General features: G+C 34.8%; 1 protein-coding gene across 4 annotated transcripts in view; it reads right to left on the bottom strand.

The window, feature by feature from the left end:
- Abca6 (ATP binding cassette subfamily A member 6) overlaps positions 1-14,119 on the bottom strand; it is a 68,716-nt gene that overhangs the window by 31,688 nt on the left and 22,909 nt on the right. For all 4 annotated transcript variants that reach the window (XR_012438459.1, XM_074045261.1, XM_074045262.1 and 1 more), the window contains 12 exons: positions 13,430-13,488; positions 12,602-12,712; positions 12,059-12,234; positions 11,736-11,855; positions 11,346-11,484; positions 10,719-10,809; positions 9,752-9,891; positions 5,783-5,899; positions 4,732-4,915; positions 4,183-4,349; positions 1,897-2,030; positions 534-671 (listed from right to left, as the gene is read on the bottom strand). Coding sequence is in view for 3 of the 4 variants with exons in the window: in XM_074045261.1 (XP_073901362.1) it covers positions 534-671; positions 1,897-2,030; positions 4,183-4,349; positions 4,732-4,915; positions 5,783-5,899; positions 9,752-9,891; positions 10,719-10,809; positions 11,346-11,484; positions 11,736-11,855; positions 12,059-12,234; positions 12,602-12,712; positions 13,430-13,488 (1,576 nt within the window). In the remaining variant the exon portion in view is untranslated. The remainder of the gene's footprint in view (positions 1-533; positions 672-1,896; positions 2,031-4,182; positions 4,350-4,731; positions 4,916-5,782; positions 5,900-9,751; positions 9,892-10,718; positions 10,810-11,345; positions 11,485-11,735; positions 11,856-12,058; positions 12,235-12,601; positions 12,713-13,429; positions 13,489-14,119) is intronic.

The raw sequence follows: 14,119 nt of genomic DNA, 5'->3' as shown, positions 1-14,119 counted from the left end.
TTGTTAGATACAACTTGCTTAAAATATTAGGACACAATAATAATCTTCAGAATCAACTATCAATTATCAGTATTTAAAAGCTAAAGAGGACAAGTATAAGTTACTTATCAATTCCTGTTTTGCTTTTTCTTGGCATGATGGGGATTGAACTCAGGTCCTCACCCTTGATGGGAAGGTTCTCACCCTTGCCGGGAAGGTCCTCACCCTTGCTGGGAAGGTCCTCTACCACTTGATCTATGACTCCAGCCCTTTTTGGCTTTAGTTATTTTTTGGATATGGTCTCCTGCTTTTCCTAGGGCCAGCCCTGGACAGTGACTCTCCTCCCTATGTCTCTCATGTAGTTCAGATCACAGGAGAGCACCACCACTACCCAGCTTCTTTGTTGAGATGGTGTCTTGCTAACATTTTGCCTGGGCCATCCTTGAACCACAGTCTCCCAGTTTCTGCCTCCTGGGTAGTTGAGATACAGGTATAAGTCAACATGCTGGGCATCAAATTCTTAATTGCTCAGAATCAATATATCCTCTACTTACCAAAAAAAACTGACTTCTCTCAATTCGAATATGTTGTGTATAATTAAGCATATAAAGTAGCCCATTGCTGATGATATTCATCAGGACAGGAAAACAGTGTAGCCTCTTAGTGTTGCATACAACTGAAAATCTATAATCCTTAAAACAAACAAAAACAAATAAATAAGGTTAGCTCTAAATTCTTGAAAAACAGAGGAAAAGTTTCTATATAAAACAGTACCACACTCCACCTGAATTTTCTGAGCTTTAGTTTCCCCATCTATGAAAGAGGACACTAAAAAGGTTGTTACACGGTTTAAATGAGATTATATGTGTTAGGCTTTTGGACAGTGGATAGTACAGAATCAGCATCCCCTTCATTACAAGTTTTTACTAGTATTTATAATTTAATATCATTTTGCCCCTGTTCTGCTCTTGAGAAAATTTGTCAGTGGAGTTTAAAAGTTGCCCCAACAAAGAGACACAGTTAATGGTGTGCATACAAAGAAGGGTGATCATCTAGACAGCAGATAAACATGAAATTGGTAAGTTATTCATGGGTACACTTGCAATGAAGTCTTTTCAAGTTCCTAAGGCAATGTTTATACTTCATGTTTATAAAATGTTCATGTGTTCATCAAGAAGTTCAATGTTGCTCAAATATTGCCAGCAGTTCATATAGCAAGTATGTAAGATTTTAAAACGCAGTTGCCAAACTAAGTAGTTTCCTGATATTTGTACAATGTGATTACATTTTCATAATGTGTTTAGATTAGGTAGGACTGAGTTCAGTGTTATATCTTCAAAAGCTTCTGTTTTTATTTCCCTTGTAGAAAGAAATAAAGATATAGTTTCCTTTGACTTGGTCCTTACTTTTACTGGAATGCGGTTGTGTTGTCTGTTCCTTGATGAATTTCTATAGCTTGTATGCTTTACCCAAATTAAAACGTGTTCAATTAGTATATCTAGAATAATTTTCTCCCAGAATATTCTTGCAGATTTTGTAGTATTTAAGGTATTTTCTCAATATATGAAAACATCATTCAGGTAGCTAACTACAAAATAGGATTCCTTAATTTCATAATTACATTGGTTGATAATTATATGCTGTAATATTTTAACTGTCTGAACAATACAAATAAATTTCATTCCTTTCAAATATAAGAAAATTAGCTAATTCAAAACAAGGACAGAATGTTTTTCACAGAAAATGTAAACTTCACCGTTCTTTTTAATATGGAGTCAAAATGTTTTTCAGATTTAAATGGCTTATACCAGATTGGTTGACTTTCTCCAACTTTTCAGTTAAAATGTTGCACTTTCTTACCATGTGTAGGTGTGTGTGTGTGTTTTCATAAAAACAAAACTCAAGAGGCAAACATACCTTTTGTTTACCAGAAACTATGATAGCTCCATTATATGAGAGACCTTCAGTGCCATTTCTGTTTGCAAAGTCATCAACTTCCAAAAGTATATTTTGATGCTTCAATGATTGTATAAAATCTTCAATATTTGATTCTAATACAAAGTCAATAACAGAAAGCCATATAAAAGCAAGAAAATACATGTTACATGTTTTCTAATGAGCCCTATACAATATTATTTAAAGTTGATATCTATAGCCTATCTCATGAAGGCATGTTTCTATATGGACATTGGCTCATGAAACAGGAATTACTCAGTCCAATTTTCTATTCAGCAAATCTTATGGTATGATGCATTACCTTTATAATCATGTGTAATGTAAGTTAGCATGTGATAGTTAAAACAAGGTAATTCTACCTTAGACTTTTATTTAAAAATACAACTGAACTGGTAATTCATGGAGAGATAATTATTATATGAGAAGTATTTCACTTTGTCCAGTCTGGTGATAGTAGCCTCCTTTCCCCTTTATTCTTTGAAATAATGGATAATCAAATATTTAAGTACATATGGGTTATACATAAATATATTTCCTTCATTTTATGTTTGTACATCTGTTACTTACATGCATACTACATAAATACATTTCTCTTAGGAAATAGAAAATGAAAAGAGTGTCAAAATTTTTGGCATCAGATCAAAAATTTTTATATATCCCTAAAGTAGAAGGCAGAAAGGATTATTTGAGAGAGAAATAAAAGCTGAGAAAAACCCATAGCCTACTGCACACAGGAGCAAAAACTGCAAAGATAAAACAATTTTCAGAATATCACAACTAAGAGTAGATGAATGTAAGGAGGCAAAGTGGACTCTGAAGCACAGTCAGGGTCATTATCCAGTTAGCTATACCTGGAACAAGGTGACCAACAAAGCCCCTCTCCATGTTCTACCTAGAGCATCCATAGCAGCTGCTGTCTCTAGGGGAAGAGTCCAATTTTTAATTTGTATGAGAGACATTACCTGACAAGACCAGCAGGGCAAGACCTGCAGTAGTTCCAGACAACAATCAGGAAAAGAGACTGTAAAAAAGGAAAAGAAGAACTCTCTCTCTCTCCCTTCCTCTCCCTCTATCTCATTTAGCCTTTGAAATGGGAGTTCATACTGGGGGTGCGGACGGTGATCTCTGGAATTGGATAAAGAGAGCCAAAACTTCAGACAAATTACAATTCCCCCAACCCTAGATGGGATGGGACATACACATAGAAAATAAGCCTTCCATGTATCCCACTCCATATCAACATTAGACATAATAATGGAGGCTTACAAGCACCCATCTAAATAGGAATTCTCACATGAAAAACGAACATGCTACCAACAATCATCAGATTTTGAGAAAAGAGGAAGAAGACTATACAGAATCTCCAAACTTATATCACCAAATACCTGACAGTTGAAGAGAAGAAAAAAATAGGTTAAACGAGTGACTATAAGTATACTGTCCTCAGAGTGACTGGAAAGGAAAAACTATGAGACAATAATAACAAGCTGATAGGTAAAGAAAAAATTCTAGATCATGGACGTTAAAGTATAGTTAGCAAGATGTTCACTTTAAGGAAGCAGGGAATTCACTTTCCAAAAACCAAATGGAAAACAAGAACAAAAAACTGAAGTAAAAAGATCCTGTTTGCTAAAGAGAAAACATCTACAAGCCTGAATCTCAAATAGGTGTGAAATTGGGAAGGGCAAATAACTAATCAAAGGAGGGCTCACATTCTGAATTTTTTAAACATCTTAGGTAGAAACATAAAAGCTTCTCCTTCAAGTTAATTTAGTAGTTAGAAAACAACCAATTACCCTTTCTTCAAGATAACAAGTTAGGGAGCCTTTCTGAATCCTGCTGTTGCTTCATGGAGACATGAAGGAGGCATGTAGACATGCCATCTGTACATGTAATTCAGTGTGTATCATACTTACGATGTCAGTTAGGCTGCTGTTACAGAGAGATCTAAAAACAGAATGGCTGAGTCAAGACAGAAGTTGATTTCTCTCTCATTAAAGAACTTAGGGTTGTCAGGTAGACAGAGGCAGCTCTACAGAACCAGACAGTGTAGTGACCTAGGTTCTTTCTCTCTTATCCCCACCATGCCCATCATTTTCAAAATCAAAGCAAGTATGCACTGTTTCTCATAAATTGTTTTCTATAAATGCATGTTTTTCTTCTCTCTTATCTTATTTTCCCCAGTACATGTGATATTTAGCAATAAAAATAGTTTATTTCTGGATTTAATTTTGTTTTTCTGTTCACCTGTGTTATTGATGATCAATAGGCTGGTGCGGGGATCCTGAGGAAGTTGTCCAGGAGACAAGAAATACAATTCTGCCTTAAATTCCCAATCGGAATTTTGATGTAACATAGTATATATTATATGTTCCAAAGTCAAAGGGAATAATGCAATTCCAAATATCAACAGCCTAAATAGTAGAGAAAATTTTACCACATAAATCTATAGCAACTTTATTTCTTTAGTAAGAAATTCCACAACTATTTGTTGAGTGTCAAATCTATTCTATACAAAGTATGATTCTAGGGGCTAAGATTCTGAAAATTATATATCAGCATGCTACACAGGATGAAAATGAATTGCTATACAAACATCAGATTTTCAAACTATGAAAACTAAGCTTAATCAAGAGCTAACACGCAGGTATTCCTACTATCAGTAAAGTCAAATGCTACACTTACATGTCCTCTGGCAGGAATGCTGGGATTGTGTTCTACTTTTACCTTCTCTTTCTATTTGGGCCTCCTTTTAAAACTCATTATCTAACAAAATCCGAATGATCTCATACTTACAGAGTCAGAAGTACTTTTCTCCCTCGTTTTAACTTTAGGAAACGGAGCCGTGCTATTGCACAGACCTGCATTATCCAGAGGCCCATGTCACTCACAGCCTTTTGCAGTTCAGGAAAGGAAGGGTAAGCTGACTCCGTTCCATTTAGGCTTTCTGAGTTTCTTCTCAATTCTGATTGTTCAAAGTCTACACATGCATGCAAACACAATTATTAATACCATTCTGGGGGAGCACAGTTTTATTCTTCTTAAAAATATTTTTTAAAATTTTACATTTGATTTTATTTTTATAACTAGGTTCAAAGGAATTATTTAAATAACATTTTTCAATATTTATTAAGTTTATGCATTATTGCTGCCTTCAATATTTTCTTTCCATAGTAACTTTTTATAATTGTTGATGGTGATTGTATATTAGTATAAAAATGTGTTGGCATGTTTTTGGTTACAATGCAAACAATATAAGGAACATATAATAATGTCCAACTTTTATAAACTTAGTGAGATAATATACTAAATTCATACCAAAAGTAGAATTCAGAAAAAGGGTGATTTAGTTATGCACAGTCTTTGTAAACACAGTCTCAAATGTAACAATATTCTAAGAGATTTCAAAAAACATCTCTACAAGGATGGGTAGCCAATCACTGCTTAAACAACTACCACTATTGTAGCAAAAATACAGTATTGTAGGGGAAAGAGCCCTGAAAATGCCAGACCTATACAAGAATCCCCCTTATATGACCTCAGCCCTCATCTCCGTGATTAAGAACTTTCACAGCTTCAAAGTATCCAAGAAGCAGTGAGCATCTGGAAATAGGAGAAAACTGCTGGAATAGGAAGTAGATACTTTCCAAGGAGGAATTTAGTAGATTCCAAGAAGGGATTGTGTTTAGTCCTACTGATAATGTTAGAAATAGTAACAGCCAATCTCAAACAGAAGACCTCAAAGAATGAGTCACATTCCTTAGACTCATGCGTAAGAAAATATAAATACTATTTGATATGTGATCATTTGTAAATTTATTTATATAAGTTATACAGATTGTTATACCTTGTTTGATAGTTGATTCTCTGTCCAAGTTCATAAAGACTTCATTCAGGTTTGACATGGAGATGTCATAACTGATCATACCCTGGTCAGAATATGTATCCAGATCACTGAAGAGGTCTAAGATAACAGAAAGGAGGATATACATTTGAAAAACAACATCATTAACTAATCCTAGTAAATAAAAACTTATCTAAAAGGTACATAATACTGTTTAGGAAACATGTCTTTGGAATATCACAGTAATTAAAATAAAATTTTCATTAGCATGTTTTCATTCTAAAATGACTATGTCACACTTCTTTAAACTGTCATACTTCATCTTTTATTTTTATCTCACAAATTCCCTACAGGCCTCCCTGAGGAAATCTGAGCAATCAGAAACACCATCATCCCCTCATCTCCACTCTTACAATCGATGTATGCTGACTTCTGTCCATATTCTTCCTTCTGTGTGGATGGAACACTTGCAGCTGTTCTATAAGCCTACCCCTTTCACTTATGTTCTGAATTTCACCCCCTGTCAGCATTTCAAATACTTCCCAAAGTGGTCTTCTCTGTCTCCTCCATCATCAATTTCTTCTACAAATACTGGGTCATCCCAAACAACAGACAAAAATATTATAATACCCATTAAGCAAAGACAAATAGTAACAATAAAACATAATCGCATCCTCCCATCTCCCTCCACATACATGCATGACTCCAAAGATTTGCTGCCTTTAATTTGTCACATTTTACTCCTCATAACCCCCACAAGTTCAAATGCTATTTATATCCCTTCACAGAAATCGTATTTTTCCCCAGGTCACCAATAACTTCGTATTTTCAAATTCAATGAGCAAGTCTTTGTTTTAACTCGGTGACATTGAAAGTTCATTTGGCCTGTGGCTGTATCTCAGTGGTGGAACACTTCCCTAGCATGTCCACAGCCCTGGGTTTGAGCCTCATCATCACAAAGAAAAAAAGAGTTCACGAGTCTCACTTTCTAGAAACATTTTCTCCCTTGATTATGAACACATTGTCTTATTCTTCCTCTAACTGCATTCAGAAATTTATTCCCTTCTGTCTTCCCTCTGCTTTCCTCCAAAGTTTCAGCCCTAGACCTTCTCCTTCCATAAACAAATACAGCCCCTAATCCATCTATATGCTGAAGTTTCCCAAATTCAAATCTCATTTCTTCTTTGATTTCTAACGTTCTATATCCAACTATACACTTGACCATTTACCATTTCCACTGGAAATTCAAAAGGCATCTCCCAGATTAACATTCTCAAAATAGAGCATTGATTCCTCCTTCCCCATCTGTCCCAACTCTTCTACCCATTCTTCATAAGTACTACTGTTTTTCACCCAGTGCTCTAATCCAGACCATTAGAGCTCCCTCTTGACCCCTTTCACATTCCACATGTTTCCATCAGCCAGACCTTTCAGCTTTATTTCCAAATACACTTCAAAGACACTCAGTTCCATCTATCTTTACTGGAAGCATGGTAGCCCAGTCATCATCTCATCTTTCACTTGAGCCTCTGAAATGGCCCCACAGCGAGGATCCCAGTGTCTATTCTTGTTCTCCTATACCCAGAGTGAGTGTCTTTATCCAAAGAATGAAAATACAAATCTCATCAAATCAACTTCCTGTTCAATGTCTTTCAGTGCCTTCTCAATGCATTTAGGAGAGATCAGAGTCAATACCAAAGCTTCTAAGGCTCCATAAGAGTCATTCTCCATCTACCAATATAACCTTACCTACCCCTATTCACCATTCTGTGCTCTCACAACTACCCTCCATGCATGCCTTTTCTCCTCTACTTGAGGATGTTTGACCATTTTCTTCTTGTGGCCTTCTAGGACTGCTCTATCTAAACCCTAGCCTTACAACAGTCTTTACCTCATGTGGCTTTGTTTATATTTTTTGTCAAACAATATAGTAAATTGTATTTGTTCACTTTTCCTCACCTAGTTGAACATATGTTCCATAAGAGTGGTTTGAACTCAGGGCCTTGCACTTGCTAGGCAATCCCTATAACACTTGAGCCATGTGTCTAGCTCTTTTTGCTTTAGTTATTTTCACATAGGCCTAGACTGGCCTTGGATTGAGATCCTCCCACCTCCCTCCTGTGTAGCTGTGATTACTGGCTTACACTAACACAACCAGCTTATTATTTGAGACAAGGTCTGAGTAAGTTTTTGCCCAGGCTTGCCTTGAACCACCTGACAATTAGCTGGAATTATAGACAAGAGCCACTGCACCCATTCTTCATATGCTTAATTTAATGCTATTTTTCTAGTACTTGAAGCAATGTCTTTAATATAATGGATTTTCAATAAACATTTATTAGTTATCTTTTTCCTGGATGAGGATGTAAGCCTCTGGTGAAAACTTTCAAATGCCACTTTTAATACAGGAGAAGGGTGATGGGCCAGCATCATTACTGAGCAGAACTAAGTGAGGTTGTAGCAAGCACTGTGTTTTGCTATGACATGCATACAGCATTCAAGAAACCTGGAATCTCATGTCCGGGAATGGACCTAGGCATGCCATTAAGACTAGCAGAACCCTGGAGTCTGTGTAAAGAGCCTTCTATGAACTGGGACATAAATACCAGAGACTCTGACTAAGCAGTATACCTTACTGGCAGTACCAGTATATAACCACCTATCATCCTTGTCTGATCAGTAAAAGAAGCTGGGGCAGTTGTACATCATTGGGTGGGGCCTTAGTCCAAGAACAGAAAAACATAGTCAACTGATGCCATCTTCCAGGCTGGTACAAGGATAGAAAGCTGCCATACTTGGGAATGGGGCTAAAATCTGAATTCCTGAGTTTTTTGCTGAATGAGACTAAATCATCCAAAAGAGTTATTTAAACTGAGAGTATAGATAGTTAAACATTTAGTAAGTTAAATGTTTAAATAAAAGGAAACTACTTAAAACAGGAGATACTGGAATATATTTCCTCATTTGTAAGAAAAAGAAAATTATAACATCCATCTAATAGAACAGTTCTGAGTATTAAATGAGTTGATATATATATGTCAGAATAGTGCCTGACACATAATTTGCATTATACAAAGAGTTAGTGATTTTTTGGGTTACTTATTAAACAACTCCTATGTTGGTATTGCTACTGAGAAGGCTGACTAAACATGTTGAACACTTATAAAATAAATAAGCTGTTTCTCTCTGTGAAATAAATACACACATAATTAAATTAAAATACGAAAAGAAACCCATAATAGAAACCTTGATGCCCCACTTTTATCTCTTCTGTACTCACCTAAGCATAATAAATCTGCTTATTAAAAATATGTATATGCCTGAGATTCTTTTTTCTAGCCTTAGAAGTATGCTAAACTCATGTTCAGAGCAAGCCCAAGGGCCAGAAAGTTAATGTCCCTGAAAATGTCTCTAATCTAATGATGGACATAGAACAGGGAGCAAGCACTGCCTTTACCATGCCTCTAGTAGTACAACTCTGGGCACACTTCTTCCTTTATTTCTCTCAGTGCTTTTGTACTTCAATTGCCTATCAGAGTAATCTGCTCGATAATACAAACTTCCTGGCTTCCTTCCCTCCCTTTCTTACTCCTTCATTCCCAGATGGGATTCCAGGGGTTCAACTACCAAATAAATTCACTGCACTCAAGTCTTCACCTCAATTTCTGTTTCTCAGATAATTTAACCTAACACAACATTTGAATCCATTAAATAACAAAAGATTAATGTGAAGATATATGGTGGATGGACTTCATATACTTATATGAAATAGAACAAAGAAACCTCTTGCAATTGCTTTAAGATGGTGGGAATGATCTAACCAATGTACAATATAAACTGATTTGGAATTTTCACATGAATCCCTCCTGCACAAAGATTATATCCTAAAAAAAATAATAATAATGATGATGATGATGATGATGTGAACATTTGTTCTCAGATTTCCTTCCATTATAGTCATATGAAGATTACCTGGAAATTTATTTGTCCTTTCCAAAGGCAAAGTATACACAAGCTTTTCTTTGTTTTCTGTTTTTAATTTGGCATCAGGGATGTGATGATTAATGAAGGATGTAATTTGCTCTTGATCACATGTTTCATTCCTATATAAACTAATATTTAAAAGAAAAAAGAAGTAATTGTACTTTCTCCACTGCTACTACAAGAGAATTTTTAATTGAATAATTAGCCTTTGAGGCACTATTTCACTTGGCTTTATAAAACACAAAAAAATTAGTAAATAATTACAGTTTGAAAATCTTATCATCCATACATAGAAGATGGATAAACTCAGAATACCTGAAAATGCACAAATAAATATTCATAGTATTTAAAACTATGTACCATGTATGAAGATAAAAGATAGTAGAGACTTCTTAGGGAAAATTATTATTAAATCTGACAAGTGTAGCTATTAGAAATTATTAGGTAATACAGAAATGTGGTCCACATCCATGTTTTGTTTAGTCATAGTTTTGGTTTATTTCTTAAATCTCTTTCAGTCTATACATACAGCATCTTGTTGGACACAGTTCTCACAACTCTTTGCCTCCACATTTACTCCCTATTGGTACTGGCTTCTGAAAATATTTGCCTTTGAGCCTTCTGAAAGAATGAAAATATATTATACAATTATGTGGATCAGCTGAATAAAAAGCCTACCACCTTCACAGAAGTTTAGGCTGCATCTGGAAAAGTGGTACATTAAGTAGCCCCATGGTGAATAGACAGCCTCAGTTCATACTGTTGACACTTTGCTCATCCTTAGCATTAATGAATATACAAAGAGGCAAGACAATGGGCAAAGTGTCTAGAAAGCACTTATTGATCCAATACAGCAGAGGTAAAGCATGAAACCAGTTCTCTTTTATAATTGCCCACCTTTTTGTTGTACCAGTATTGAAAATGTATATATCTAGTCTTTTCCCAAGTTCTTTACCTTAAGTGATATCCAAGACCCCACTTTCTCTTCAAAAAAGCAGAAGAGCCTGCACATTTCAGTCTCCCACTGGACATGATCATTTTCCTATCTGAGAAAAAGAATCATGTCAGAAATGACATTAGCAGAGTCAGTTCTTCTCTCTTTAAAATACAGATGAGAAATAGAAACTCAGAATTCCAAAAAATTGTTCTAGTGGCATAACTACAAATACTACACATTTGAAATTTGACACATACATCGAAATAGATGTGTTCTGAGCTCATCAACACAAAGCTATTTCAGCACCCTCCAATCCTTCCCGAGAGAGAAAAAAAATCACAAATTACATATAAGTATATTTTTCATTCTGGATGCTAAAGAATGGGTAGATAATTTTCAAACAAATATTTATTAAAGAAGATGTGGACGTTAAAATGATGGATGATCTGAAAAAAATCACAATTTTCATTAGTGGTCACAGCCTTGCAAATGTAAAATCAGCAAGGAACTCCATAGTAGGAGCAGATTCTTGCCATCTGCTAGACTGCTATGGATAATAGGCATACCAAGGTAAGGAGCGCAAGGCTCTTACATCTAAAACTCCCAAATTTTTCATTGTGACACTGAGATTAAACCAACAATTACCAGCTAGCATGTCAGCCTCATCCACAAACTGGGTACTGAAGAGGATCACATGATTTGCTCTACGTTCCTTCAGGAAGCTCCACACTTGCTGCCTTGAAAATGGATCCAACCCAGCAGTTGGTTCATCCAAGAGCAAAACCTACAAAGGATGAAGATGAGAAAAATATGACTCTCTTCCAAGTTAACTATTTCCACATAATAGCATTGAAAATAATAAATAAAAGCCAATAAATAAATAAATATGCAATCATATCCAATGTACCTATTCATGGTTAAGCATATCAGGCTCTCTCTTGATACACTGCAATGGAAGCTCTACCACTTTTAGTAGTAAAGAATTTGACTTTTTATTGAGAATTTGCTGTCCTCCACATACATAATCTTACTTACTTGAGGATCTCCTAAAATGGCAATACCAAAGGTCAGCTTTCTTTTCTGTCCTTCACTTAAATATCCAGCAAGGTTATCCTGAATATTTTGCATGTCCAATTCCAATAAAATTTGTTGTACCTATACAAGAAAATATATAAAGCTTAAAATATAAACTTATTCATATTTATATAATATAACAGCTATAAAACAAATACTTTATAGGACTTCCTTGCCTATATTTTATTCATAATGAGGCAGATAAATCACTGAAGAAAATTATGTGGTCAAGATTTAATTTAGTAAATGTTCGTAGTTCAATGGATCCAAACATGCCCACCTACCTCTTGTTCCACTTCCTGTGGATGAATCCCTTTTATGTTAGCAAACAGGCTGAGGTTTTCCTTCACAGTGAGTGTGTCAAACTGAATATTATACTGAGGACAAACACCAGTTATCTTTCTGATTTCCTCCAAATCTTTCATTTCAGAGACATTTTTGTTATAGATGGTGACTGATCCTAAGAATAGAAGTTAGGAATAATTTAATGCTTGCAAGATCATATATTTTATTAACATTTGGGGCTCTTATTCAAGAAAATATTGGGATATATTCATAAGAATCTAAAATATGAGTTCATAATTTGTTAGCAACTACTAAATACTATTAATACATATTTATAGTAGTATACATTTCCTCTGAAATATCACACAATGGAATAAAGATGATTTTCAAGAAATTGGGGATGTAGGAACTATATTCAAAATCATATAGTTTTGGAAAACAACTTTTGATAAACATTATGTCTCTGAGGCCATAAAATTTAAAATATATGAGCATGTTCTCTTACCATATATCTTGCCTTTGAGAAATTTCTTTTTGCTTACCTTCTGTTGGAATAGTCAATCCATTAAGGATGTTTAGTAGTGAAGATTTGCCAGCTCCACTGTGACCCAGAATTGCTGTGATTTGACTTTCATATATGTCAAAGTGCAAGTCTGTTTTTAGTAAAATATACAGCATTACAAACAGAAGAGCATTAGACAGGGCTGGTCTTAAACAAAGGACAAGTCAATTAAGTTTCATGGGAAACTAAACAGGTGTTTAAATACATAATATTCAATACTTTCTTAATTGCCAAAAGAATACACGAAGAGATGTAAAAACTTAAGTAATGTAACTGATATCAGTGAAATCAGTGAAATACATATAGCAATTAAAATGATACTTTAATGATGCAGAATACAGTGACTAACAGAAGTCTAAAATGGATGAAAATAATCATAGAAATAAATATTAATAAAATTCATCAAAAAAGATGAATTATGTAATGAACAATATTGGGGAAACTAAAAAGCATATTAATAACTTTTATTTGTTGTTTTTAAATGGAAAATACACAGTGTTGTCAAGGGTCAGGAGAATGTGACACTGGCTATCCTGGAACTGACACTTATCATTGCAAAAATGAAACGTAGGCCTCAGTTTCCTCATCTGCAAAGTTAAGTGAATTATTGCTATAATTTTCATAAAATTTACGAGAAAAATCCATGTAAATCACTTAGAACAGCTCCCAGAACACACAAAGTCCTCCGTGAGCTTGCTGTTGTCATTAGTTAGTTATGTATTGCTGCTGTAATATTTTTAATTATGCATATTGAAATTTTCCCATTTTGGTAATAAAGTCAATGAAACAATAAAGTACTTTTCATTACCTTTCAATGCTTCCAATTTCCCAGACTTTCTTTTATATTCTTTTTTAACATTTCTGATTCTGAAATAATAAAGTATACTTACTTAGCCAACCAGTGATAAAAATACCCAGATTGTGAATAGACTAGTTAGAGCTACAGATGCAACTTTATGTGAAGTAAAGGACAGCATACCAAAACTATTCAGAAAAACAAGGGCTTGTTTTCAATTAATCATTTCCCACTGATCAAAAAAAAGCAGTCACTCTAGAAAGTGAAAATTAAGCTACCAACATTTTAGATAGAAAAGTAGAATGTTCTGTGATTATCCTCACTTTCTTTGCTAGTTTTAGAACACTAGAAATTCTTTCCCCATTGAGATTAGCTCATTCTCATGGAATCTTAAACTGTCACTTCCATCCCTTCAAGTTATGTTCATAATTAGACGTTTGTCACTTGCATCTTTCATAGTTTTCTAATAGATTCTCGGCACTGTAACTCTGCTGTAGATAATGATCAAAAGAGTTCCCACCTTACTTTACATAATTGTCCAAAAAATGTTAGTAATCTTGCCATTTTCTCTTTCTTACCTTTTATTTCCTCCTCACTTGCACTCTGGACCAGCCACTCTTGTGAACCTCTTCATTCTGAAATTATTTGTGGCTTCCTAATTACCAAATGCAACAGATGTTTTCTCTATCCTTGCTTATTGAA

Source organism: Castor canadensis, chromosome 11 (genome assembly GCF_047511655.1).
Source record: "Castor canadensis chromosome 11, mCasCan1.hap1v2, whole genome shotgun sequence".
Taxonomy (NCBI): domain Eukaryota; kingdom Metazoa; phylum Chordata; class Mammalia; order Rodentia; family Castoridae; genus Castor; species Castor canadensis.
Note: the sequence above shows the minus strand (reverse complement) of the source record. Positions and strands in the feature narration are given on the sequence as shown.